The sequence below is a fragment of the Lathamus discolor genome, chromosome 6 (genome assembly GCF_037157495.1).
Source record: "Lathamus discolor isolate bLatDis1 chromosome 6, bLatDis1.hap1, whole genome shotgun sequence".
NCBI classification, from domain to species: Eukaryota; Metazoa; Chordata; class Aves; order Psittaciformes; family Psittacidae; genus Lathamus; species Lathamus discolor.
In genome coordinates this window covers 68,699,921-68,724,062 of record NC_088889.1, presented here as the reverse complement: position 1 = coordinate 68,724,062, position 24,142 = coordinate 68,699,921, and the positions used below count along the sequence as shown (strand labels likewise).

General features: G+C 39.8%; 1 protein-coding gene across 5 annotated transcripts in view; it reads left to right on the top strand.

The window, feature by feature from the left end:
• The window catches only part of NELL1 (neural EGFL like 1), a 306,821-nt gene extending 282,907 nt beyond the window's left edge, over positions 1-23,914 (top strand). For 3 of the 5 annotated variants that reach the window (XM_065683411.1, XM_065683408.1, XM_065683407.1), the window contains 5 exons: positions 4,752-4,892; positions 13,245-13,438; positions 18,542-18,718; positions 20,458-20,682; positions 21,973-23,914. In XM_065683411.1, the coding sequence (XP_065539483.1) occupies positions 4,752-4,892; positions 13,245-13,438; positions 18,542-18,718; positions 20,458-20,682; positions 21,973-22,023 (788 nt within the window). In that variant the 3' untranslated portion in view covers positions 22,024-23,914. The remainder of the gene's footprint in view (positions 1-4,751; positions 4,893-13,244; positions 13,439-18,541; positions 18,719-20,457; positions 20,683-21,972) is intronic. The other 2 variants (XM_065683410.1, XM_065683409.1) reach the window with 1 other exon arrangement.
• The last annotated feature ends 228 nt before the right edge of the window (positions 23,915-24,142 follow it).

The window sequence follows — 24,142 nt, the reverse complement described above, 5'->3', positions numbered from 1 at the left end:
CTTTTTTGCTATCTCTGTCTCGTGGAAGTGAGACTCATGCAAGAACAGGAGATGGGAAGAGGTTGTACTTTACATGTAACTTATGCCTCGGTTGCCTGGCTGAATTTTTCTGGTGGTTTTATGTTGAAGAAAAATTCTTCAGTGTGGAAACCAAAGCTGTGATGCTCTGGAACTACTAGAGTTAGCTGTCAGGGTATGATTTTAATCCAGGAAGCTTAAGACTGGGTGCTCCTTTCTTGTTAGTGCAGGCTTTTCCTGCTTATAGCTCTCCTGATCAACAGACAGCCAAAGATAAGGATCTAATTTTTTTTCTCTTGAAAAAGAGCACAGTGAGGGTTTGATGAACAGACACTTTTATAATAAAACTCTGTCTCACTGAAGCTGTCAATTGCCAGCAGTTACATGACACTGAACTGTTTTTCTTTCACTATTATGACACAGTGACTTAAATGTGATGAGGCATTAGAAAAGATTGAATTATTTTAATTTTCTTTTTTCACTGGATTCTGAAGCCGTTGTGTTTTATTTTGAGGTAAATTATCCTATTTATCTTGTCTGCATAAATACCTTTATGAATAATGCAAGAAGCTGGGATGCTAAAAGTAAAAATTACAGACCTGTCCTTGAAGGACAGGATTAACATCCTGTAATAACTTATTCAAAAAACTGGTGCCTTTACAACACGAAATATGCCCTTTTTTGGCCTTTGCAAAGCCATAGTAGTGGAGCTTTGCCAGATCCATTAATAGCTCTGTACTAATGACAGTCACATAGCTGAGTGGGGTAAAAGCAGGCAATGGGAATGGTCTCTACTGGATTTCTTTTTGCATAGACCTTGTAAGAAGGCTTGAATGGGAAAAACCTGCTAAAACAGGTCCACAGGGGTAAGAGCAGCAATGTCTTATGTTGAATTACATCAAGAAGTGACAGATATTACACTTAATGCAAAGATAGTGCAGATATTTACCTGAAGACTACAGAGGCACATTAAGGTTATGGAAAATTGTCAGTTCCCTGCCTGTTCCGCTTTAGACTGTCTAGCTATTAATGCGGGTATACTGAAAACCCACACAAATTTGGCAATTGTTAATGTTTTTTCACTGACTGTGACCAGGGCTTAGCCATGTGGGAGAGCAAGATGTACATGTACAGACCAAGGCTCCTCCATCCATGGCAACATGCTGTGAGAGGGCAGAGCCTGGAGCCCTGACAGCCATGTGCTTGTTTGAGCATTGAGGGGGGGAACAAGACCTAAAGCATGGGGACACAGCCAGAAAATATGCACCCATTGTTTCCTCTTGCCTGTGCCATTGCAGACTTTCTGAACAGCTTTTTTTCTGTGCTCCTTTGAAGAATGATGGTGATTTTTATGCTGCTTTCACTCTCGGGTCAGAGGTATATGCTTTCATTTCAGCTTAACATAACTTTATGGAGAAAGTATATATAGTGTGTTCTGGTAAGCACCTTCACCCATAAAACACAAATAGTACATATATAGCACAAATTCTATAGCAAAACCCCAAACAGACAGGAAGATATTAATCCTGAGGCATGTATGCAAATAGAGTGCTAGGATCTAAAGCTGGAACAGCCAAGATGAAGAAAGATTAATTGATTCCATTATATATAGCAACACCTTCCTATGCAGAAAAAAATCCTCAAAAAGATGTTTTCAAAAGCCATGGTATGTCCAGATGGAAATGATGTATTAAGTGTACTAAGTAATGTTAAGGTGTCTGACAAACTGTTTTATAAAGCTGTTATTTGCAGTTCCCTCTTGGTATTAAGAGCAACTTAAATGCTTCTGAATTCCTAAAACAAATCCATAATGTTTTCCTATACTTGCAGAGATATGTTTATACATATGCTGCAGATAATGCACAGCATCACAGGAGCTTACAGACCTAGTCATAATATTTTCTCCCCTTTTAGTGTTTATGTACATCATTTTAAGCACAAGAATAAGAAACTGTGAGGTATTAGGCAAGTAGAGAAGCCATTAATGGTTTTCCCTGTTTCATGCTCTTCATGCATATTGTATTACTTGGTGCTCCTAAAGATTTGTTGCCAAAGAAATACTAGCTTGATGCAGAAGCAGAGAACATTGCTTCCCCCTTCTCTTCCCTGCATCATCAGACCAGCACATGCACACACACACACACACACACACACATGCCCGCATGGATGCAGGAGGAGGCTGGGCTGTGGAGCATGAAGGTGCTCTGGTTTTAACCTGGAGGGGAGCAGGGCACCTACTACCTGCTCTCCTCCCCCAGAGCCATTCCTGTAAGCTGGGAATGGCTCTGGGGGAGGAGAGCAGGTAGTAGGGAGAAGCTTGAAGTGGTTTTTGTTAGTTGCTTCTGTATCAGTAGTGTTTCCCATGGCAGATCTTCCCACAGCAGCCTGCGCAGCGCCTGCTTTTCCTTTGCCCTCTGCCTGGCATGGGCAGTGCAGTGCTGATGTAACTCCATTGGCTTGAGGAGGTCAAGGAAGTACCTCTGTAACTGAAATCTAGTCCCATTTTTACAGCTCTGCTGGTTTAAGAAGTTGGTTTGTGTTTCCCTAAACATCAGTGGACATAAGCTATAGATGGGTACAGTACTGTCACAATCAAGTCATCTAGCCTTGAAATAGTACTGTGTGTTATTTTATTCTTCTGACATAAATTGCTTCATAGTTTTGGTATCCTGGCAGACAGGCTGTCTGAAAAGTAATTACCAGTCAATTAGCATCCTATACCAGGAGCCTAAATCAAATACTCTTTCCAAAGGGCTTACATTTAGAAATGAACTGTAAGAAAACACTATTGATTTTGCAAATGAAAAATGCAGAATTGAATGGATAGAGGTCCAGTACAGAATTGACCCAAGGAAGCAATCTTTAAACAGGAATATTCTCTAATTCAACACTGGGGAAGTAAAGAAAACAAGAAGAAGGATTCATTTTCAGTTGACCTGCAATAGCAAAGTCATTCACTTTCCAAATAGGATTAAACTTGTTCCTTCAGCCATGACATGTGAAAAGATCATGGTTATAAATTCTGTTTGCCATAAAGAATTGAAAGTGTCTGAGTTTGTAAGCAGCACTAGCTGATGGACAGCTAGATTTGAGCAGGGTTTTAACACTAAAATTAGCTTCTACTGAACAGAAAGTACAGAAAAGGTGGCAGCAGTGACAGACTTAAAAGCATAAAAGAACTTTATTGTTAGATGGAAGCTGAGTACAGCTAGAAATAAATAGTGGTTATAGCCCTATTATGTAGATAACTTGCCTCATTCCTGAGTGAGGTGAGCACAGAACTGGAAAACAGCATTTCTTTAGGTTTCTCAGCCATATTTCAACAAGAATAAATATTGTTACATAAATGAGGAAAAATCGAGCTCTTCTGTGGTATTGCTTTTAATATGTAAGAAAATGGAATTGAAGGAGACTTCACTAGAATCAATTTCAACATACATCAACATGACTCCACTGCTGTCCATGAAACCACATTGGTGTGTTTTGTAAATTGAGACAAAAGCTGTGCTCTGGAGTTACTTAGTAACCTGAACTCAGTCTTGCATCAGGATCATGAAATGTTTGATGCTTGCAGATCTCAGTGCAGTTTTGAAATCTATTTTGCCCAAATTTATGCATTTGATGAACAGTTTCAGGCATATTTTAAATGTTCTAATTACCAAGAACAAAATCTCAATGGCTGAAAAAAGGGCTAATATTTGTGACTAATGTGAGATTAATTTTCATTGATAAGGTACCCAGCTGAACACTGTCCAAGATTTAGAGTAAATAAATATTAGCACAATATAGTGTGAGCTAAACAGAGGAATGAAAATATAATAGCTTCTTAAATTACCACAAGGTTAACATATAATTAGTTTGCTAATTTAATTACAAACCTACAAATGGCCTGAAAACTGCTCAAAAGGGAGAAGCAGGCAGGTGCCAGCAGGGATTAGCCAGGGTTACTGGTAATTATGAGGTCTCTTAACTGTGTTAGAGACATTTAAAAACCTCCTTTATAAACCCAGCGCGCACTGAAACTCAGCAGGTTCTCGTCTTGCTGCACCTTTCCCTTGCTTCAGACTTGCTGTCATTTGCCTCACTCTTTTCCAGCTCCATGTCCTATTGCAGCTCGAATGTGGGCTGCTTTTTCTGCTTGCACCATGCTGTTCTACATGTATGAGGTGCTTATTTTGATCACATAAACAAAAGAGATTAAGTCTTGTTTGCAAAGTGCTCTGAGCACCTGAAGCGCCAGAAAGCTGCCAATATCAGAATCAGAAACATAAATACTGGAAAAAATGCTTTTTCTTTCCCAGGTGTCCTGGGACAGGCAGTTTGTAAAGTTGGAATATTGCCGAAACTGCCTTTTTAGTGGCGAACCTGCTCTGCAATGCTCTATATGCACAGATAAATGTAACTTCTGGATTAAAAAACAAACAAACAGTGAACAAAAAAACCCTGCCTGTTTGCTTTGTATTTTAAACAAATTGTGGTGTAAACAAGTGTCTTGTGAGTATTAGATTCCAAGATTTATTGTTGTTCTTTTGTATTGTTGTTATTATGTGAGTTATGTTTTACATGCCTGTTGTTTGGAACCGTCATAAACCTTGATCCATCTATTAAAGAAAGACTTAAAAAGAAAAAGCAACAAGTACAAAGTAAACTAAAGTAAAATAAAAACCAAACCTAAAGCATTGGTGTCAAAGGAAATTAATTTCCTGGCTGGCTTGTGTTTTTCTCTGAGGCAGATATTGATGAGTGTGCAGAGGGGATCATTGAGTGTCACAACCATTCACGCTGTGTTAACCTCCCAGGGTGGTACCGCTGTGAGTGCAGAAGCGGTTTCCATGACAATGGAAGCTACTCTCTATCTGGGGAGTCCTGTGTTGGTAAGCAATGATCAGCAGAGCGCTTTCTTTCTTACCTCTTTCTGCATGGTGTTACAGAGTGACTATTGAGACACTGTCCTCAGCAGTTTTCCTCTGTTCAAGGCTGAAACGAGAATGCAAGCAAGCGTGTCTGTATTTGTCAGCACCCCTGGCCGTGTAGTGGGGGTCATAATTTGAGCTGCATCACAGCTTTGAGTGGTTATTACAGTAATAAGATAGTTGGAGAGCAAAAGTGTGACATAACTGTGCTTCACCATTTATCATCAGGAGTTGCTGTAAAACCTGAAGCGAAAGTAGGCTTTCTTGGGAGCATCATAGGCCACAAGAGGGGAAGAGCTGGTTTTCCGAGTTCAGCAGAGCGATACGAGACCACATTTGGGGTGTGTCTGAGTTGCTTTGATTTGTTTGTTTTCCATGGTTTGCAATCTTCATCATTTTCTTCTAGAATTATGCAAATGGCATCAAGCTCTTTATGCATCAGATTTGCAGAAGAATGCCCTAAGAGCATGAAGGGAGAGAAATTTGTAAAGGGTGCTGAAGAGTTTGTTGGTTGTTTTTGTAGGAGGAGGAAGGATGTTCCATAAGGACCCATACTGCTAACCATACTGACAAATAAATTTCAAACCCTGATGTTTAGTGTAAAGTGAAACTAAGAATTGGTTAAAAATGACAGACAGATAACACTACACATTCTGGCTAAAGCTCTGGTTCTTGAACACTGGCTTCCATCATGTTACAGAGCTCATTTGCATGCAGAGCATTTAGAGTCAGGGCTAGTGTCATTCACTCAATTTCAGATAGAGGAGGGTTCATCTGCATAGCAACAGCATTTTGTCCTGGTATGTTTTACAGACTGTATACTGAAATTTTAGAGGTGGATTTGAGCCATTGCTCTTTGGTGTGTTTTGAAATGCTGCTTCTTCCTCCCTGAAAGAGGAGAATATTAAATAGGTGTACAATATTACTGAAGAATAATAAATAGGTGAAGAAGAAAAAATATTAACCCCCCCCAAAAAATAATAATAATAATACAAAATTATAATAGCAACAACAACTTATGAAAATCATAAGGCAGTGGGAGGGAGCACTCGGCTCTCACAGATTGCCCAAAGCCACGGCAGCTGGGTTCCTCTGCTGGGTCCATTTATGTATCTATTGGTTACCCCCTTTCTTTCTGTTTATGTGTAGGTGTCTTGGAGCTGAGTCGTTGCTTGCAGTGTCTCTGCAGTGCTTGCACAACCTTTAAAAATGACATCTATTTGGGAAGTGTTGGAATATCTCAGTGCTTCTCAAAGCTTTATGCTCATTGACTAGGAGAAAACAGTGGTGTTTGTCACCTGGCAAGGAACAAATGTGTAAATCAATAGATGTGGGGCGAAGATCATAGTATTGCACCAGAGTTTAGGTCATAAGGATGTATGGCTTAGCCAGGCCACTTCAAGCTTGGGAAAATGCTTTTATTGTTCACAGTATCAACCAAAGGCAGCTTTGGAAAGGAAATATACTTCTCTGGCCATACTTTTATAAAAGACGTCATCTTCATAAGGTGATGGTGAGCAGGCTCAAATTAAGGGAATGTCTAATTTCCAGCAGTAGCATTTTTATGAGGCACTGGCCTTTCACGATATCTTTTTAAGAACACTGCTTGTAGACTAAAGACAATTGCTGTACTAAGGTGCTTGCAAAGCTTGCTTGGCAATTAAAACACGGAGCTGGAGTTGCTGGGTTGGCTTTTTTGTTGTTGTTTTTTCATTTTTAATAGGAGCATTGCTACACTTGAAGGTAAACAAACAAAAATACTTTATAGACAACTAGGAGTTGTTATACGATATGTATCCCAGTATTAACTGCTCTCTACTGATACCATACTGAAGCAGCTGGCATACTTGTTTTTTCCCAGCACTAAGTGCATGTTGCCAAATGTTGCTGCCCCATAAGATAATCATTAAATAAACCCTCACCACTGAATTTTCAGTGATAACCTTTAAGATTATCAGAACCAAAAGAAGGGAAAAACTGGCAAAAAAAAATGCTGTTTTCTGAAAAGTTAATAATGTCCCACAAAGCTCACTTCTACCTACAGCAGAAAAATAAAAGCCAATTAAATTATGCTTTGTAATTTCTCCCTGTCATTAAATGAGACACTTCCAGTCTGTACAGAGCTGTCCAAACCCTGGAGTGCAGAATTCCCAATTCTGTATTTCTCATGATGTTCCATGTTTCTGAGTCTCTGCATTGTGACTTGCATGCACAGAAGGAAAAACACCCAAGGCAACAGTCCCTGTCAGTTGTTGTCTTTTTTTTTTCTTTTATTTAAGAATCAGTGCCAGTTTTGTAAGGAAGTTTAGCTCCTCCCACCAAAACCCACAGACAAAAATACACCTTTTCTTAGAATTAACACATTGTTTTAGTTCTAGCGGTCTTTCTTCTATAAGATGGTTTATTTGTTCCCCCTTTTTGAGCCTCCCTTCTAAGTCTTGAAGGACCTGCTCTGCTTGCAGGTGCCACTCTAATGCTCCTAGTGATTGCTTCAGTGGTTGGGGCATCTTTACCATGATATGCTGGCAGAGCCAACAGCCACATTTGCAAGTTAGCAATGTATTCTGTCTCGTCACATTCTCCCCAAGTCAAAGCATTAACATGCCACCAAAGCAATCCTTTGGCTTTCTAGATATTGTTCTCCTGAATATTATGCAATTCGTAAGTTACAGCTGCTGTTCTTCCTGGAATAGGAAAATACAGATCAACGTTAGAAATAGCTTCCTGAATCTTTGCAAAAAGGGATTTCCTATCTTCCTGAGGATTGTAATAGTCACTAGGTTTGGCAGGAGGAGTTGTTTGAGAAACATCTAATTGCCTAGCAGTGATCAACATCTGATTCAAGGCAATAGTTGTTCCCCAAAACCCCTTTATTAAATCTAAATAATGATCCCCCAAAGCACGTGAATGTTTCTTGGATCAGTATTAAGAAGAGGAGTCAAGACATCTTCAGCGTGATCAATCATTCTATTTCAGGAAAGAAGTCACCAGGAAGTTTTTCAATACTAGACAAAGGCTGAATAATTACAGGATCCATGTATAAACAAGAAACAATACAGATTTCAGTGTCACAAGGTACAGCATAAAGCATCAGCAAATACAATCATGAATATACCTTGGTTCTGAACTGTGGGAGAGACAAAATACACCATGTATTTTGTCCTGCAAGGTTGTAGCCAGACCTCACTGCAGGTTAGAGTAGCTGTTGCGGGGAAATAAGAGCTTGGATGGTGGTGTGACTCAGTAGCCCGTGAAAGAAAAGTCTGTGTGCTTTAGTCTCCCACAAAAGTGCAGCTGTGCTTGAGGCTCAAGTCTGAATGATTTAAAATCAGCTCCTGAAGCTTTCATATATTCCATAGTATGCTGCAGTGTTGGCTGTTACTTAGATTAGAGAGTAAGAGAAAAGGAGGTTTGTTCTTAGTTTATTGTGCCCTTTTTCTATGTAAATCAAAAAGCTAGACTCATTCTTTGAAAATCTTCCTATGTGCCTGAAAACTGCTTTTCTGTCATTTGTATCAGAGTATCCCCAGACCAACTCTAGCGCCTGCTGGTTTGTGACTTGGTTCTGTTCTGCTCATAGAATTTCTTACAGCTCCTAATACGAGAGTCTATGTATGTGGGTTTTATCCTGCACAGTAAAATTCTCTTTCTTACTTTATTTAGTAAATTGTGATTCTTGTCTTCTTAGAGAAAGGTGCATTACATGTCTTCCGGGTAATTCTGTTTAGTCATTCCTATATTTCTAGAAAGCATCAGTAAATCCTATATTCAGAATCTAATTTACTACGCAGTGCTCTTTAATAGACCATTATTCCTCTGTAGCATGAAAGTACTATCATAAAATATTTTCTAACTAAAAGTGAGTCTGTTTAGAAATTTTCCTTTTCTCCATGATGACTCCAAATAACTTCGATTTAGAAAGAAGGTAAATACATTAAGTGACAAGTTGCCTGTGAAAAATGATTTATCAAAACAGCATTTAGTTAACTTGTATATACATTGGCTTGTACATACATTTTTCACGTTAACATTATACTGTAATGGTTTAATGTACCAGAACAGTTAAAATTAGCACATTAGTAGGATTCTTTCTTCTGCAACAGCTTATCATGATATTACAGAGCACCACACTGCATGCCTTGCTTGCACATATTTATTAAGGTGCTGTAGAAAAATACCATTAAAACCTGAATAGCCTTGAAAACTAAGCAGTGAAGCTAGTGATTGGTTTGAAATTCCAGTGAAACTGAGTTAATGAACTTGTGCTGACATGTACAGTCATGCTTGTCTCCTACTTCATTCACATATAGTGGCCATGGGACCCCTCATGGTATCTGAGTCAAATTACTTCTTGTTACAGCCAAAAAGAGTGGAAAAGGAAATTGCATCTCTGGGGATTATCTCTTGGGATTCCATTTTGATTCGGATTTCTTGTCTGCCTGTGTTACCAGGCTGTCTTAGTGTGCTTTGAGAGTATATTGAGAAACGAGCACATCTCAGGTGATTTGTTTTCTTTCTTTTCCCGTACACAAAATGAGACTAGTTACACTGGGGCTAAAATACATATGGCCAGTTATGTGTTGCCATACATTTGTTTGAAGCAGCACAGGTTGGGAGTGTAAAAGAATGAGGTTTTATGATAGCCCTGTGCAATGTTTGAGGTGGCATCTCTCAGCAACGATCGCTTTGCTGTTGGCTATATGTTATTGATAGAAAACAGCACAAAGCTGGCATTGCAAGCAAGTTTCTGATTATGGTAATTTCCAGTATATCCTCACTTTTCCTAGAAAAGGAACTATGTGGAGTGGGAAAGTAAAGCTTTGCCACCTCTCCTTGGGTTAATTAATAGCTTTTGCCATAGATTATCTCAATATAATGAATAAGAGTGCAAGGTCCTATTCCACCTGTGAAGATGAGTTTGTTTTCATGAAAGAATTTACACATACCCCCCAAAGTCAAGAGAAGATAAGTTATTTGTTTCTGTATATAGGGAAAGACTATGTAGTCCCTTGCTATTTCATGTGTATCCTTGACCATTGTTCTTTCAAGTTGCTTGATTTATAAATGAATATTTCATCTTCCTGCCTGGTGGTGTTATAATGGGAAACAAGATTTGTGTACAATTTTGTCCTTGCCCATTATTAAATGTTCCAGTTTTGGGCCCACATCTTCCAAGAGCAGTTGTGGAAAAGGAAATGAAACCTGAGGGGAATGTGAGGAACTTGAACTGAGCAAGGATTTGAATAGTAGAAAAATAATCTATAAGCAAGAGTATTGTCATTAAGTTTTCATATTCATTAGAAGACATTCGTTTGGACATTTTCAGAATTTCGACTAGACTAGTTTTTCAACAGTTGAGCAGACATTGATTCCAGTTGTTAAGAGAAATTTCACATTAAATAGGAGTGTTTTCTTACATGTTTTGCACAGCTGTCTGCATGCTGGTCTCATGTTGATCTGAGCAAATCCGTTTGATCTCCATTAAACTGAAATACTTCCGTAAGCTAACAATAGAGGAGAATTTGTCTGGGTTTTTTCCTTCCCCACTTCCTCCTCCTTCCACCCAATCTGATTTGAGGCTGAAAGACTGAAAGGAACAAAAACATGTTACACTTGGAACTTCATTTCCTCATGATTGGGAATATTGGCTGTTTGTTATGACTTTTAGAAATGGAATCAGCAACAAGAAGAAACTGCCAAAGGGATGTTCTCAGAAATGAGCTCTATTAAAAGTTCAGCAGGAAATGAGTGCAGTGTCTCAGCCTTTTCTATTTGATTAATGACTGAAACTTTTAAATAATAAATGCCATAAAATAATAAGAAACCATCATTTGCATAAAGAACATTAAAAAAAAAAAAAAAGAACAAACTGAGCAGCTATTAGGAATTGATGTTCACGCTGTTACTCAGCTTTGCTTGATTGGCTTCTTTGTCAAGAATGTCCAATTTACCTGTTGGGGCCACTCTTCATGAGGCATCCTTTTTGTGTGTGCTAAACAGAGAACAGGGTGTTCTTCCCTTTTAGATATGTAGAACAAATTAAGTTGGCTTTGTCCAGTGTGAACAGCTCTGTAGTACTGAGAATATGAATAATGTTAGTTTCTATAATTGCTAACATCTGGCTTTCCATAAATCTGTTAAATTACATGGAAGCAGAATTAGATTTCTGCGTCATAAGTAGAGCAATTACATAGAACTCTGTAGGCAATATGGCTTTGTATTCATCTGTGAAATCCTTTTAGTTTTGAAATGTGAAAGCTACCCTTCTAATGTGCACTGTGATCCTACTACATCCTATGCGTGTATATATATATATATATACATGCGTGTGTATATATATATATATACACACACTCTGTTCAAGCAGCATTTAATATGGTGGGGATGATGATGTTTGTAGAAATCACCAAAGACAAAGTGAATGCTTCATTTATACTTTTGTCTTCAATGTAAAATACCATTCAAAGTTTATTGAAAGGAAAATGGGATATTTTAAAGAATATTTCAAGCCTTTCAGTATCTGCATATAATTCATTTCATACCAGTTCATTCATAACTCTGTTCATTTCACCCTTCATGGTTTTTACCTCCTGTGATACTCTGGCACTTGTTAAACGATGAGCTACAAGTTTTAATTTCTGCTAGTGTATCACCTTTTACACCACAGGTAGTGGACCTTTCAAGTACTCGGTAGTGCTAAGCCAGACATTAGAGTAGTAATGTTCTTTTTCGGCAATTGAGACTGTCAGGGCAGCAAAATACACCATTTTTAAGGAAGTCTGAGAGAAGGAGCAATTGAGTGATGCTGTCAGGCCCCTGGGAACGTTATGGCAAAAGACTGGCCCACAGGTTAGCCCAGGTGTGAAGCTCTGTGGACTTAGAGATTTTATCTTATCAAATCCAAGAGCACTACCACGTTGCCACTTGTTCCTTGACTATTTACAAATTGAAATCAGGGATTCTGCTAAACAGGTCAGAGGTAATTTTGCAGTTTGATTGCTGTAGAGAGTTTCCTTCAGCAGAGGGGGTGAATTGTTAATGTCTTTTTTAAGTTCTGGCTTTCTGAGGAGATGACTCGTGAACTCACAGCACTTATCCAAAAAAGTAAGGCAACTGACAATCACATCCCACCTAAATTGGACTTCAGGACATTTTTCTTTGTAAATTCTATTGAATTTTTATTTTTTTTTTTTTTTAGAGAGGAATTGTAAGTACTTCTGGGTATTATTGACCATTTATAAATTTCACACTAGCAATAAGTTAATTTTGAACGGTAGGTGTGGTGGCTTTTCCTTGTAATTTCTAAATTCGTAGAACAGAATTCTGCAATTTTCATGATAGAAACCATCACCTACTTCTAAAAGATTTTCTTCTTCAGCCTTCCTGCTGCTATTGATACAGTTTTAATTGTTGGTGTTGGAACAAAAGACACCCACCAGTTTAGTGGACAATCTGTCAATATATTGTTCACGAACAGTTCAAGGTTATTTTCTGAAATAAACACCTGGTCTTAACAATGTGCTGAACAATCTCATGCCTTTCACTGGAAGAAAAAGAATGCTGCCTTAGCCCCCTAGATAAATTCACATTGAATAATTCTATTTTACCCTCCAAAAGAAGTTTTACTGTAACTCACTTTTCTCTAGTGTATAATATTCTTTTCTTACTTCTTTGTGTCATTGCTAAATCATACTTTTCCTGGTTTGCTTTGTTCTAAGACCTTTTCCTGAATAAGATGCCTCTGTTTTATTTCCTTTCTTTTTTTTCATATTTATTTTTGTTTATTTATTATTTTTTTAATTCACTTATACCTTCCAGCAAGGGGAAAAGAATGCAATTGACTGCTGTTAGTATGGGAAATCTTAATCATGATAGGAACTTATGAAGAATAGAACAGTGCACTTGTATTTTGGTGTAAAATCCAGAACAAAGAGAGTTCTAGTTGACAGGAAGTCACTCTGATTGTTCTTTAGTTTCTAGTCACTGAGAAATCATTGTACACCCTTGTCTGAAGGTTCAAGTTCATCATTGATACGCAGTTCCACTGGGTATGTCAGACTCAGCATTTACAATTAAGCTGCTGGAGGTAGGTTAAGAATTCTTGGTAGAATCAAAACAAACACTGAAGAATAACCTTAAAAAAAACCCAAACAAACTCCAGTGTTTAATGTCGAGCAAGTAAATGTGGAAGGAATGAGAAGGAAGGCACCCTCTTCCAGCAGCAAGGCAGACGAGCAGTAATTACTTGATATAGAAATGAAATTTGCCCTTTGAAAAACATGCCCAAAGCACTCTAAATGTGCTGTTTTGCAGATATCGATGAGTGTGCCTTAAAGACCCACACGTGCTGGAACGACTCGGCCTGTGTGAACCTGGCAGGAGGCTTTGATTGCCTTTGTCCGGCTGGACCATCCTGCACTGGAGACTGTCCCCATGAAGGCGGCTTCAAGCGGAATGGGCAAGTGTGGACCCTGCAGGAGGACAGATGCTCCGTTTGCTCCTGCAAGGTGAGATCCAGGTGGTCTAGGGTTCAGGAGGCCTTTAATTCTCTGTGCTCCTGTCAGAAACCCAACAGTGCAGTGCTAATGCTGTTGGCAAAACACTAGCCTAAAGCCAAGGCACTGAGCAAAAGGTGAGCTCTGCTGTGGCACTGGTGCAATTCTCCTGGGAAGTCATCTTTTATTTTGCACAACCACAGACCCATCTGAATAATGGCTAACCCTGCTGAGCTTCTACCATGGCACTCAGTGGGCCATGTCTTGATGAGGCTCTTGCATTACCCTTTAGCACCATGTACAGGCGATCAGCATGCTTACTGGAAATGCTGGAAACTGGTTTCAATTTCACATGAGCATGCATCTCTCAGGACAAGCCATCTTCCTGTTGGTGGTGTTTCCCTGTACTTGGACTGCATGTGAATTAACTGGGTGAGAAGCAGGGCCCGAGCATGAGCCAAAGCTTAGAGGACCTAGCAGTAGGCACTTAATTTTAAGAAGGAAAGAAGGGTGAAGATAGCTTCCTCTTCTTCATCCCAGCTTGGCTTTTCCACTTTATCAGTGCAGCTCTCTGCATTTTTGGAGAAGTCAGGCGTAGTATGTGTAGATCTACCTTAGAGTTAACACTGAGATCAGTTTTCTTGTTGTTTTTCCCACTGGAAATTACCAGGCCTTTTCTGAATAATAAAATTAAAAGAACATTTGCCTCTGCTTTCCTCATTCTCACTAGTTAAAAGAGCAATGGTCTCATTGACATTAGAAGGATTTTAGGAATGTACCAATCTGAGAAGTGGCTGGTCATTTATGGCCACTTTGATCTAGCACATTTATAGCACTGGTAGAGCTGTCCTTAGACACAGCAGAGCTCTACTGGCCTGTTCATAAGTGTAAATAAAATCAGATTTTGGCCACTGTGAGAAGCTGAGCACAGAGCATGAGAACTGGCCTATCAGTCACTATGTCTCAATGCTGATGAGCCACAGAAGCATTAGAGGGTTTGAGGGAAACAAGGGAGAAAAGTTGTTTTGAAGATGCAAGAAGCTGAAGGCTTCATCATTTCTATATTGCAATAGTATAGCAGAAGGAAAAGTTAAGCTTTAGAATGAATAGAACCCAGAAGTACACTGGGCTTCAAAGGGAACATGTTCTTGTTCGTTGCTATATTTTTTACTTCAAGTAGCCTCCAGGTCCCTAAAATTCCTCCCTTCAGAAGCTGAAGTCATAGAATCATTGTATCCCAGACTTCCATCCCTTTGGGCTGGAAGGGGCCTTAAAGCTCATCGAGTTCCAACCCCCTGCCACAGGCAGAGACACCTTCCACTAGACCAGGTCGCTCCAAGCCTCATCCAACTTGGGCTTGAGCACTACCAGGGATGGGGCAGCCACAGCTTCTCTGGGCAGCCTTTGCCAGGGCTTCACCACCCTCACAGGGAAGAACTTCTGCCTAAGAGCTCATCTCAGTCTCCCCTCTGTCAGGATAAAGCCTTATCCTGTCCCTACAGGCCCTTGTCCAAAGCCCCACTCCAGCTTTCTTGTTGATCCTTTTAGGCACTGGAAGCTCCTCTAAGGTGTCCCTGGAGCCTTCTCTGCTTCAGGCTCTCTCAGCATGTCCTCCAGCCCTGACCATTCGTTATACTTCTAACTCAAAATTCTAAATGATTCTGCTCTCTTGTTTTATCTAGGAGACAAACCAACATTTCAGATTTTACATGATGTGTTTTCTTTTGGCTCTTCTTTTGGTATGGTTATTTTTGGAGAGGTTGGATAGATATATTTTGGGCATTGGCTGAAACATATAGATCCCATCTTGAAAATATTTTAACTTGAACTCTGGTGCAAAGGTAATTAAATACCTTACTTAACTGTGAAGTTCATTAAAGTTATTTGTGGAGTAGCATACCATGGAATATGATAAATTTTATAATGAAGCAGTGTCGTTGCAGAACAGGAGATTATTTCAATTTATATCAGATCCAGTCTCTTCAAACCATCCTTGTTCATCTGAGTGATTATGAATATTACAAAACCATAAGTTCTAAAAACTGTGAATTAATATTGTACCTTAAGTATATTTGATGCGTCTTCTACAGGCATCTTCCTGAACTCCTGTAGATGCAATACACAGTCAAATTTAAAATTCATAAAAATTGAGCCTGGGGATAAGCAGAGAGCTGGGATCAGGAAGATGTGCCAAAGGGGTGTATGTTCCCAAGGGCAAGAAGACTGGGGATTTGGTTTCTACAGGGTCTGATTTCTGTCCAGACTGGCCTTGAGGCTCCATAGAAATTCTAGTCACATTTTACAGCAATTGCCTGTGTGTCAGTTTTCCCTTTGGTAAGAATAATTTTGTGATCATGCCACTGATGCTTATGACACATGTAGAACTGATCCTGTGAGGAAGGTGGGGAAAGAGAGGTGCTAATAAGATGCTTCATGTTATTACCCACCAAAAAAAAAGTAAGTTGCTTTCTATATATTTCTCAATTTTCTCTATATTTCTCAATGCTACTGTAGAGCTGTGTAGATGAGATGTAGCTGAGGAGTCTTTGTGTCAGTGTGGTATAGAGATAAAAATGTTTTTTGAAAGGCATGGAACTAATGGGGTTGTACATAAAACACAGATGCTTAAAGAATAAAGAGAGTAGCAGTGTATTATGATTACCAAAAGGTCTCTGGCAAATCACTGGGATTTGCCAGTGTTCTGAAATACAGAGAGTAAAGGCAACATAAAAGGTTAGCTGCTCCCAGGAGGTAAGAGCACAGGAGCTCAGAGGAGCACAGAACTACCAGTGCTGTCACCAGCTGAAAGGGGAATTTGAAAACTCATCCTGAAAGCTTGGAAATGGAATTGGAGTGAAGCACACAGGTTGTTGTTAGCTGTTGTTAATCAGCACTCCATTGTGGAGACAAGAGGGACTGCCATTGTTGAGGGTGCAGGGTTGCCTGGATGCCTGGCACAGCCGCACGTGCTTAGAGCTGGTTATCCTGACAGCAAGGCTGGATGCTGAGCTGCTGTTTGATGCCCACCCTCAGGATGGGGTGAGGATGCTTGTGCTTTCCCACCTGCAGGAATGGAGGTTTAGTCATAGCTCTCCATCAGGGAAGGCTTTGGGCTCTCTTCTTTGGCCACTTGCTGAAAGGGGAGGGTGATTCTTTCCTTGGCTTTTGTGGGAAGGTTTATTCACAGCATTGTATCTGGACCTGTGTTTGGTGAAACAGGCCACTTCTGGTTTTCCTTATGGTTCATTCATGCTGCTGAGCAAGGAATTAAAGCTGGTTTATTCCTTCTCCCCCAGCTAAAGTAGCTAACTAGCCACAAGTACAAAATCCTTAGATATCTTAATTTGATACAGAACGGAAAAAAGACTATAGGGCAATCTAGTCCTATGCTCTGTGGTTGGCAAAACAGTTCAGATCCATGTTAACCCAGCATGTTTTCTGCATTTCCATAATTCTGTGTTCTCTTCAGCTTTCCCTGCTATAAGAAGCAAGAAATTATAAAAGTAATTTTATTTACTCTTACAACAGAAGTTATATTCTAATCAATTCAAAGGTATGAGTAAATGCAGCAGTGGCACTGACTGACGTGGGTATTGTGATTCCCTGCTGCTGGTTTTATACATGTTGCATTGCGATGAAGACTGCCTTTCCTTAAATCCAAGAGCCAAATGCAGATTCCTGCATCAAAGCATAACCAAAACAGCACACCTGCTGCATGCTGTGGTTACGACTATTTTGTCTGCCTGTGGAAAAGGCATCCTGGGCTGCTGTCACTCTTTTTAATAATCACTTTTGAAAGGAACATGGGAAATAAATTCGCCTGTAATAGATATCTCTTTATTTGGTGGAACGGAAAACTTTTTTCCTTCTCAGTTCAGATTCAGAACAAGGTTTGGATGAGAATGTGGAAAAACTGCAATGTTGTGAAGCTGTTTTAGGAATTGTACAGTTGGGATCCAGAACAGAATATAGCTTCATTTCTTTCACAGCTCTCCCTTCCAATTGGCTGCAGGGGATGCTTTGCTTGAGTAAGGACTAATCCAGTACCAAGCACCAAATGCAAAAGAAGCTCATGTCACAACTGTTCAGTAATCTCCTAATGAAGTGTGATTTCAGTTCCCAGCCTATGTGTGGCAGTCTGTTGGCTCACCTACAGTAAGAGGTGTAATTTCAAACACAATAGTCCATCCAATTTTCATAACTAGAATTAGAATCAATTTGTTTTTCTGTGATGCAAAGAAAATATATAATTTTCTCTTTATGTGCAGAAGCAATTCTTCTGTTTATCTCAAACAGTTCTGTTTAATGATCTTTAACCAAATGGGCCATCCAATACTGTAAGCAAATATTTAGCAAAATCATATTTTGGAGAGCCTGTGGAATACAGGCCTTCTTTAATACATGAACTGAATTATATGGATGATAAGACCATTTAGCTTTAAGCTGGTATAGTGTAGATCCAGATTTGGAACAGAACCAGTGGTAAATTCAGAGCAAAGAAGGAGCACAGTATAGCAAAATCAGCACTGTTCCCAGGCCGAAAGTCAAAACCACAGCGCTGCACCAGCTACTAAGAAGGAGAAAAAATGACTGCTACTACTGAACCCAGGACAGAATGCTACTGTGATTTTGCTATACTGTGCTCCTGTGAAGTTAAAGGGACCACCTTCAGGACTTGAGTAATTGATTTATTCAAGTTATTTTCTTCACAGTGATACTTTCAGTCAAGATGCTGCTAAACAAATACTATATGTATTAAGAGTGGCAACTATTTTAAGAGTTCATAGATGTAAATTGTTTCACTGTATTTCTTTTGAGATACTGTTTTCTTTTAAATTCGTCAGCTGGAGACAGGAACACAGTATTCTCAGACAGTGGTGGATCCATGCAGTGATAGACACTGGAACAGTACTGGTGTCCGCGGCATTACTCATAACTGGCAGGATCCACCATTAGTGGTGATAACATCAAATACATTAAGAACTTAGTATCTCTCGATGCACATATCTGTACCTTACCCAGTTTGCTGCCTGGCCCTTTGATGCACATACATGTACCGTACCCAGCTTGCTGTCTGCAGTGTGTGGCTGACCTCCGGGCGATGTGTCCTTGCAGGACGGGAGGATTTTCTGCAGGAGGACAGCCTGTGACTGCAGGAACCCCAGCGCTGATCTCTTCTGCTGCCCAGAGTGTGACACCCGCGTCACCAGCCAGTGCCTTGACCAGACAGGGCACAAGCTCTACCGCAGTGGGGACAACTGGACCTACAGCTGCCAGCAGTGCCGATGCCTGGTACGAGCGAACAGTTTCCGAAGGGGGCAACAGTAAAACAGGTTACGATGTTTAGTGAAGCAAACCTGGAAGCAGGCTCAGGGGTCCCTCTTCACCTGCTTTTTGGACTGGGGATGATGATGAGGCACTTTGAGAGAACTGAAAGCTGCACAATCAGTTTTCCTTCTACTGCTGAATAAGTAGCTCTAATGAACAAAATACAAGCTTGACAAAAGGTTGGACACCCTGACACTGTATTAAAGCATTAGTCTGCTTTTGAGAGCTTCTATAAGGTTGTCTGATCTTCAGATGGCTTTTAAAATATTTTTTTTTCACACACGATGGATTTGACGGGAGGAGTTTCAGTTTGAATTGGATCAGCTGGTGACAGCAAAATGCACAGTGCAGTTCTTTTTTCTATCAGCAAATGCTGGAAGAATGGAGTGCCAGTACCATGTAATGAATTAGCAAAAATTAACCAAATGTAGAAGGGTAAAGAAAACTGGAATTCCTAGACAAACGTGCAAAATAAAGAACATTTATTTTCTCATTAGGCACTGGAGATTCTTTCCATAAAGCTTGAAGTTTTGCACAGATATACTAATTAGTGCAGCAGCGAACTTCATTAAAATTATCAGTTTTCCATTTATATCTGTCTGTATAACATAATTTTTATATATGATATTAATCAAGAAGTGTCTGAGCATCAGGAAACAAATTACTTTCAAAGCTAAGTTACTGTGAAGAGATAATTATCTGTGATGTACAGCAGTAAGTGTTGTATTCTCCTAAGATTTTTATTCATGTTTGCAGAAGAACAGAGAAGAAACATTTGCAGCCAGCAGCAATGGCAGATATTCAGTTGACATGTTTTACAAGGGATACTGAGTTTGTGGCTAGCAGTTCTTTGCTTCATTTTATGATTGGGTTAACATGCAGAACTAAAAGACAGCAATGCCCTAAATGCCCTTACCTACATGTAAGGTTCTGTATGTGATGTTACCAGTAGCTGAAGTGCTTGATGAAGCACTTGCTGATGCACTGTATGCATCTGAAGCATAATACAAGTTGTTACAGGCCTTTGCAGGTTAAGTTTAGACACACAGAGCAATCCTCTACAGAAGTGACCTGATAACTCTCTCTCCTCCAGGTTTCTACCTACTAAACAGTTTGGGTTGATTTTTTTTATTTTTACAAAGCTAAGTAATAACATACTCAGTGGAACAGAACTGGTATTGCTTTAACAGTTCCTTTAGGAGTTGACAGTAAAATCAATTTTAGCTGTTGCTAGTTAGATGGATGTTTAGTGCTTCTCAAAAGTACCAACCTCCGTCTATCTACAGTGTCATTTTTGTGTTTTAACAGTTGCTGTGATCCTGCAGAGATGCTCATGTGGCCAGGCTTAGAGAGAGCGCATGAGACTGCAAGGCAGTCACTGCAAAAATTATGGTTTATGGGAAATATTGGAACCCAGTATTTAATGCTGCCTTTAAAAACTCCAAAGATCTCAGTTTTTCCTGCTACATTGAAGATGGTGGTGATGTTTGGTCAACAAACACCCAAATGATGGTCTACTACACTTGGGAAACTTCAGCTCAGTATTCAGACAGGCATTTCTCTGATCTACCAAACGGAGAGCTGATACATTAAGTTTATTCCAGTTTCGGGAAAAGAAAACTTGTCTGTTAAATGGAATGCAAAAATTTGTGGTTGCTAATAAATGGCAACAGATGGAATGAGCTTTGCTTCAATTTTTACAGGAAGGAGAGGTGGATTGTTGGCCTCTCCTGTGCCCAAAACTCAATTGCGAATACACAGCCATCTCGGAAGGAGAGTGCTGTCCCCACTGCGTCAGTGACCCCTGTCTGGCTGACAACATCAGCTACGACATCAGGAAAACCTGTCTGGATGACTATGGGATCACAAGGCTTAGTGGCGCTGTATGGACAATGGTGGGATCTCCTTGTACGACCTGCAAATGCAAGGTATGATGGGCAAAGTAGAATGGGAATGGAAATGTATGTTGCTGCATCAAATCAGGGTCACTTTCTGCTGTTGGAAGCTCACATTCAGATCTCAAGGAAGTAAATGAGAGACAAGGGCAGAAGCCTACTGAAAACTCCACACCTTTAGTGTTGTGCAGGGTGGAAACAAAACAGTTCTGTGCTTGTTGGAAATACTGGGCACTGATGTGTAACATCCTAGTGCAGCTTCCAGACATTCTGTTGGAGAGCCCTTTAGGCATTCCCAGTGCCAAGCTAGGTGAATATTTTAATACCTGCCTAATGTGGATGTTTATGACAATGCGTATTACAGAGCGGTTGAGCAGAGGCAAAAGCACTATGAATGTTTCCCCAGGAAGGACACAAGTAGAATCACGTTGCAGCTCAAAGATGGAGGCTCTCCCCCAGCAACAGTGGGAAGGGGATGCCACAGTTTCTGCTCCCTGAGCTCATGCAGGTGTATTTAATCCATGACTCAGTGCAGAAGTGCAGGTTGCCTCCCTTGCTCCCTGCAGTGATGACTCTACTGTGCTAATATCAGAATGATGAAAATGTTGGTTTGGGTTATCTAAAATGTTCTTGTGATCCCTGTGGGAAACCAGGCTGTTTCTCCAGGGCTTTAAATTATTGAAGGCAGCTCTTCTGCAATTCGTCAGTGTTTTTCCTATTGGTTTCTGTTGGATTTAAAAAAAAAAAAACAAAACCAAAACCAAAGAAAAACATTTGCCGGTTTGGGTCTTGCTGCTTGCTGGAGTGGGTTTTTTATTACGCAAGATAGTTTTGTAAATTACTAGATGTTGCAGAAAGATATTTAACAGTGGATTAAACTCCAAAGCTGTATGGTGGTTTTTTCCCCTCCATACATACCTGCCATAAATCAAGAACTGAACTATCTGCTTATTTCAGACAAACAGAGAGCTTCCCTGCATGGACTGCATCAAAACTCTCTCTCTCTCTCCATTAACGTTCTTACCTGGGAGAAAAATCCAATCATCTCTTGCCTTTGTGGTGCTGTATTTTATTATGGAGACCAGTGAGTCTTTCACACCCATGTTTCTAGTTCACGTATAGTTCCGACCAGTTCAGTGCTATTTGGAAAAGTCAGCCTCCTCCAAAAGCCACCCCCTGTTGGAACCGATGAGGAAAACCTTGGGATATTGGCTTCAGTGGTGGATGTGTCCAAGATGTATCTATCCCTTTGTGCCACCAACCCCTTTGCTCTCTGTGACTTGTTCTGTAAGGTGATTGACAGCTGCTTGTTTGTCTGTGCAGAATGGGAACGTCTGCTGCTCCGTGGATTTAGAGTGTCTCAGCAATAACTGACATAATCAGACGGGACTGTGCCAAGAGGGGGACCGAGGAAGATGACCACCCAAAATGAAGTTGTGTGCGTTCGTGTTTTGTACAACAGACAGTTACCAAAGTCTCCATATGAGGAAGATGTTTGGGAGTTGCCTTTGGGACCTACCGCTATGCTCATCCTTGCCACCCTTGTCTGGGTGGATTACAGTACAGCGCATACAAGTCAGTGGTTGTTACAGAGTTTTCAGTGTTGTAAATGACACACTTCTCCTGTCAAGAAACTTGCAAATATGTTTAAATTATTTCATGGTTAAACTACTGCTGTATTTTTGGTTTAATTTGTGTATTGACAACATGCTAGAATTCAACTCTTCTTACTTTGCATCTAGATTTTACAAATAAGACAGCCTGTTGTGATTTTGTCCCATGATATCACATACTTAGTTCCAAGGTCCCTGTCAGATGTATTTATGAAAATATGTATGTATGTACAGTCAGATTGCATAGTCCTTATATTTCACAGCTGTCCAACCTTTTAAAGCAGTCAAAGGTATATTTGATTGGACAGAATGGAAGTAATCAAAATAAGTCTGTCCTAAAATATTATAAAATTCAATGCCATGAACTTCATGGCAAAAAAGGCACTTTCTTCTCCCAAATGTGCAGAGCAACAGCAAGACTCCTGTGAGAAATGGAACTAAACCCACATTCCACTGCCAATTCAACACATGTTCAGGAAAGAATCACCAGTCATTGTCAGTGTCCTGTTTTGCAAGAGAAACTGCAAGTGCTAGAAGAGGGTGTGGAGCTGTGGATTGTGCAGTGATAAAACAGGCAGAGACCCTTAAGGTCATCTAATTTAAATTGAATAGGTTAAAATTTGCTTTCAATTGTAACATCATTGATGAGTTCAGGGTTTTTCCTCTCTTGTGTTCACTGTAGTAATGATGTCTGCCATTCTCAGGTACTGCCACCCTAATGACAAAGTGCAGAAGCACCTGCACCAGCAACATGCAGGACAGGAGACCTTAATGCTTGATTACCCCATTCACAGCTCAGAAACAGATTTGCTCTGGTCACATGTTGACATTCAGAAATACCTAGTTTTAAATTTACCTGCAGTGTTGTGGAGTACCTAAGTTTAGACAGAAATACAAATTCAAACTCTTAGCCCTGTATTGAGATGAGAGTTTAGATTCTCTTTAGCTAACGCCTATTTTTGCCATGAGGCTAGAAAGTTTGTGGCGTTAGAGCAAGAATATATTTCTCCAATGATGGCATCTGTAGCTTAAATGTCACCTTTTTAATGTGCTCTTGTGTTTTGTTCTGCTCATTCGTGTAGTGGTTTTTGCTTTTTATTTATTTAATTAAACACATGGAGTATATGGAAAAGTACAGAAATGAGTATAGTGGCTACAGTTTGGAAAGTGCATTTGTGAGTTTTCCATGCAGAAAATGTGAAACTGATTGACAAGAATGAAGTGTGACTATACAGTGACATTAGTCATCTTTTGAGTGAAGTAGTATTATGTTTCTTATCAGGGGACAGTGACAAAAGAATATAAACACTCCAATCATTCAGACAACTTCATTCCCATTCTTTAAACAGGATTTGTTTTATCCAACAGGTTTGTGTGGTAAAGGTAAATTTATTTTCTTAAAATGCCCCATCAATTTCAGCTACTCATGTATTGACTATATTTGCATTGCCCTAATGATTGTATAATAAGGGAAACAGTTGTGTTTTATATGATACTCAAAAGAATGTTTGTAAATCATAATGTCAGCTCATTTTGTATATCACATTGTAAAACCCAATGGTAATTCAGTTGGATGAGAGATCCAGTGGGCTGAGATATAAAGGGGAATGATTTAAAACTCGTGGGCATCTAAATAAACTCCTGTGTACAGATTGCTTTCTCTCAGTGTTATTAGCTGAGTTTTCAAACACTAATCACTGTCCTTTCCAGGCTTGAACTCTGGATGTTGCTAAAAGGAGAAAGAGTGTTTGCCAGAGATGTAGCACCGGAGTTGCAAGAAATGCTCCATTTATACTTACTCAGATAAAATGATATATTCCAGTGTGACACATACACCAATTCCAGAAGCTCTGTAAATGGCATGAAAGACAGTTCAGGGT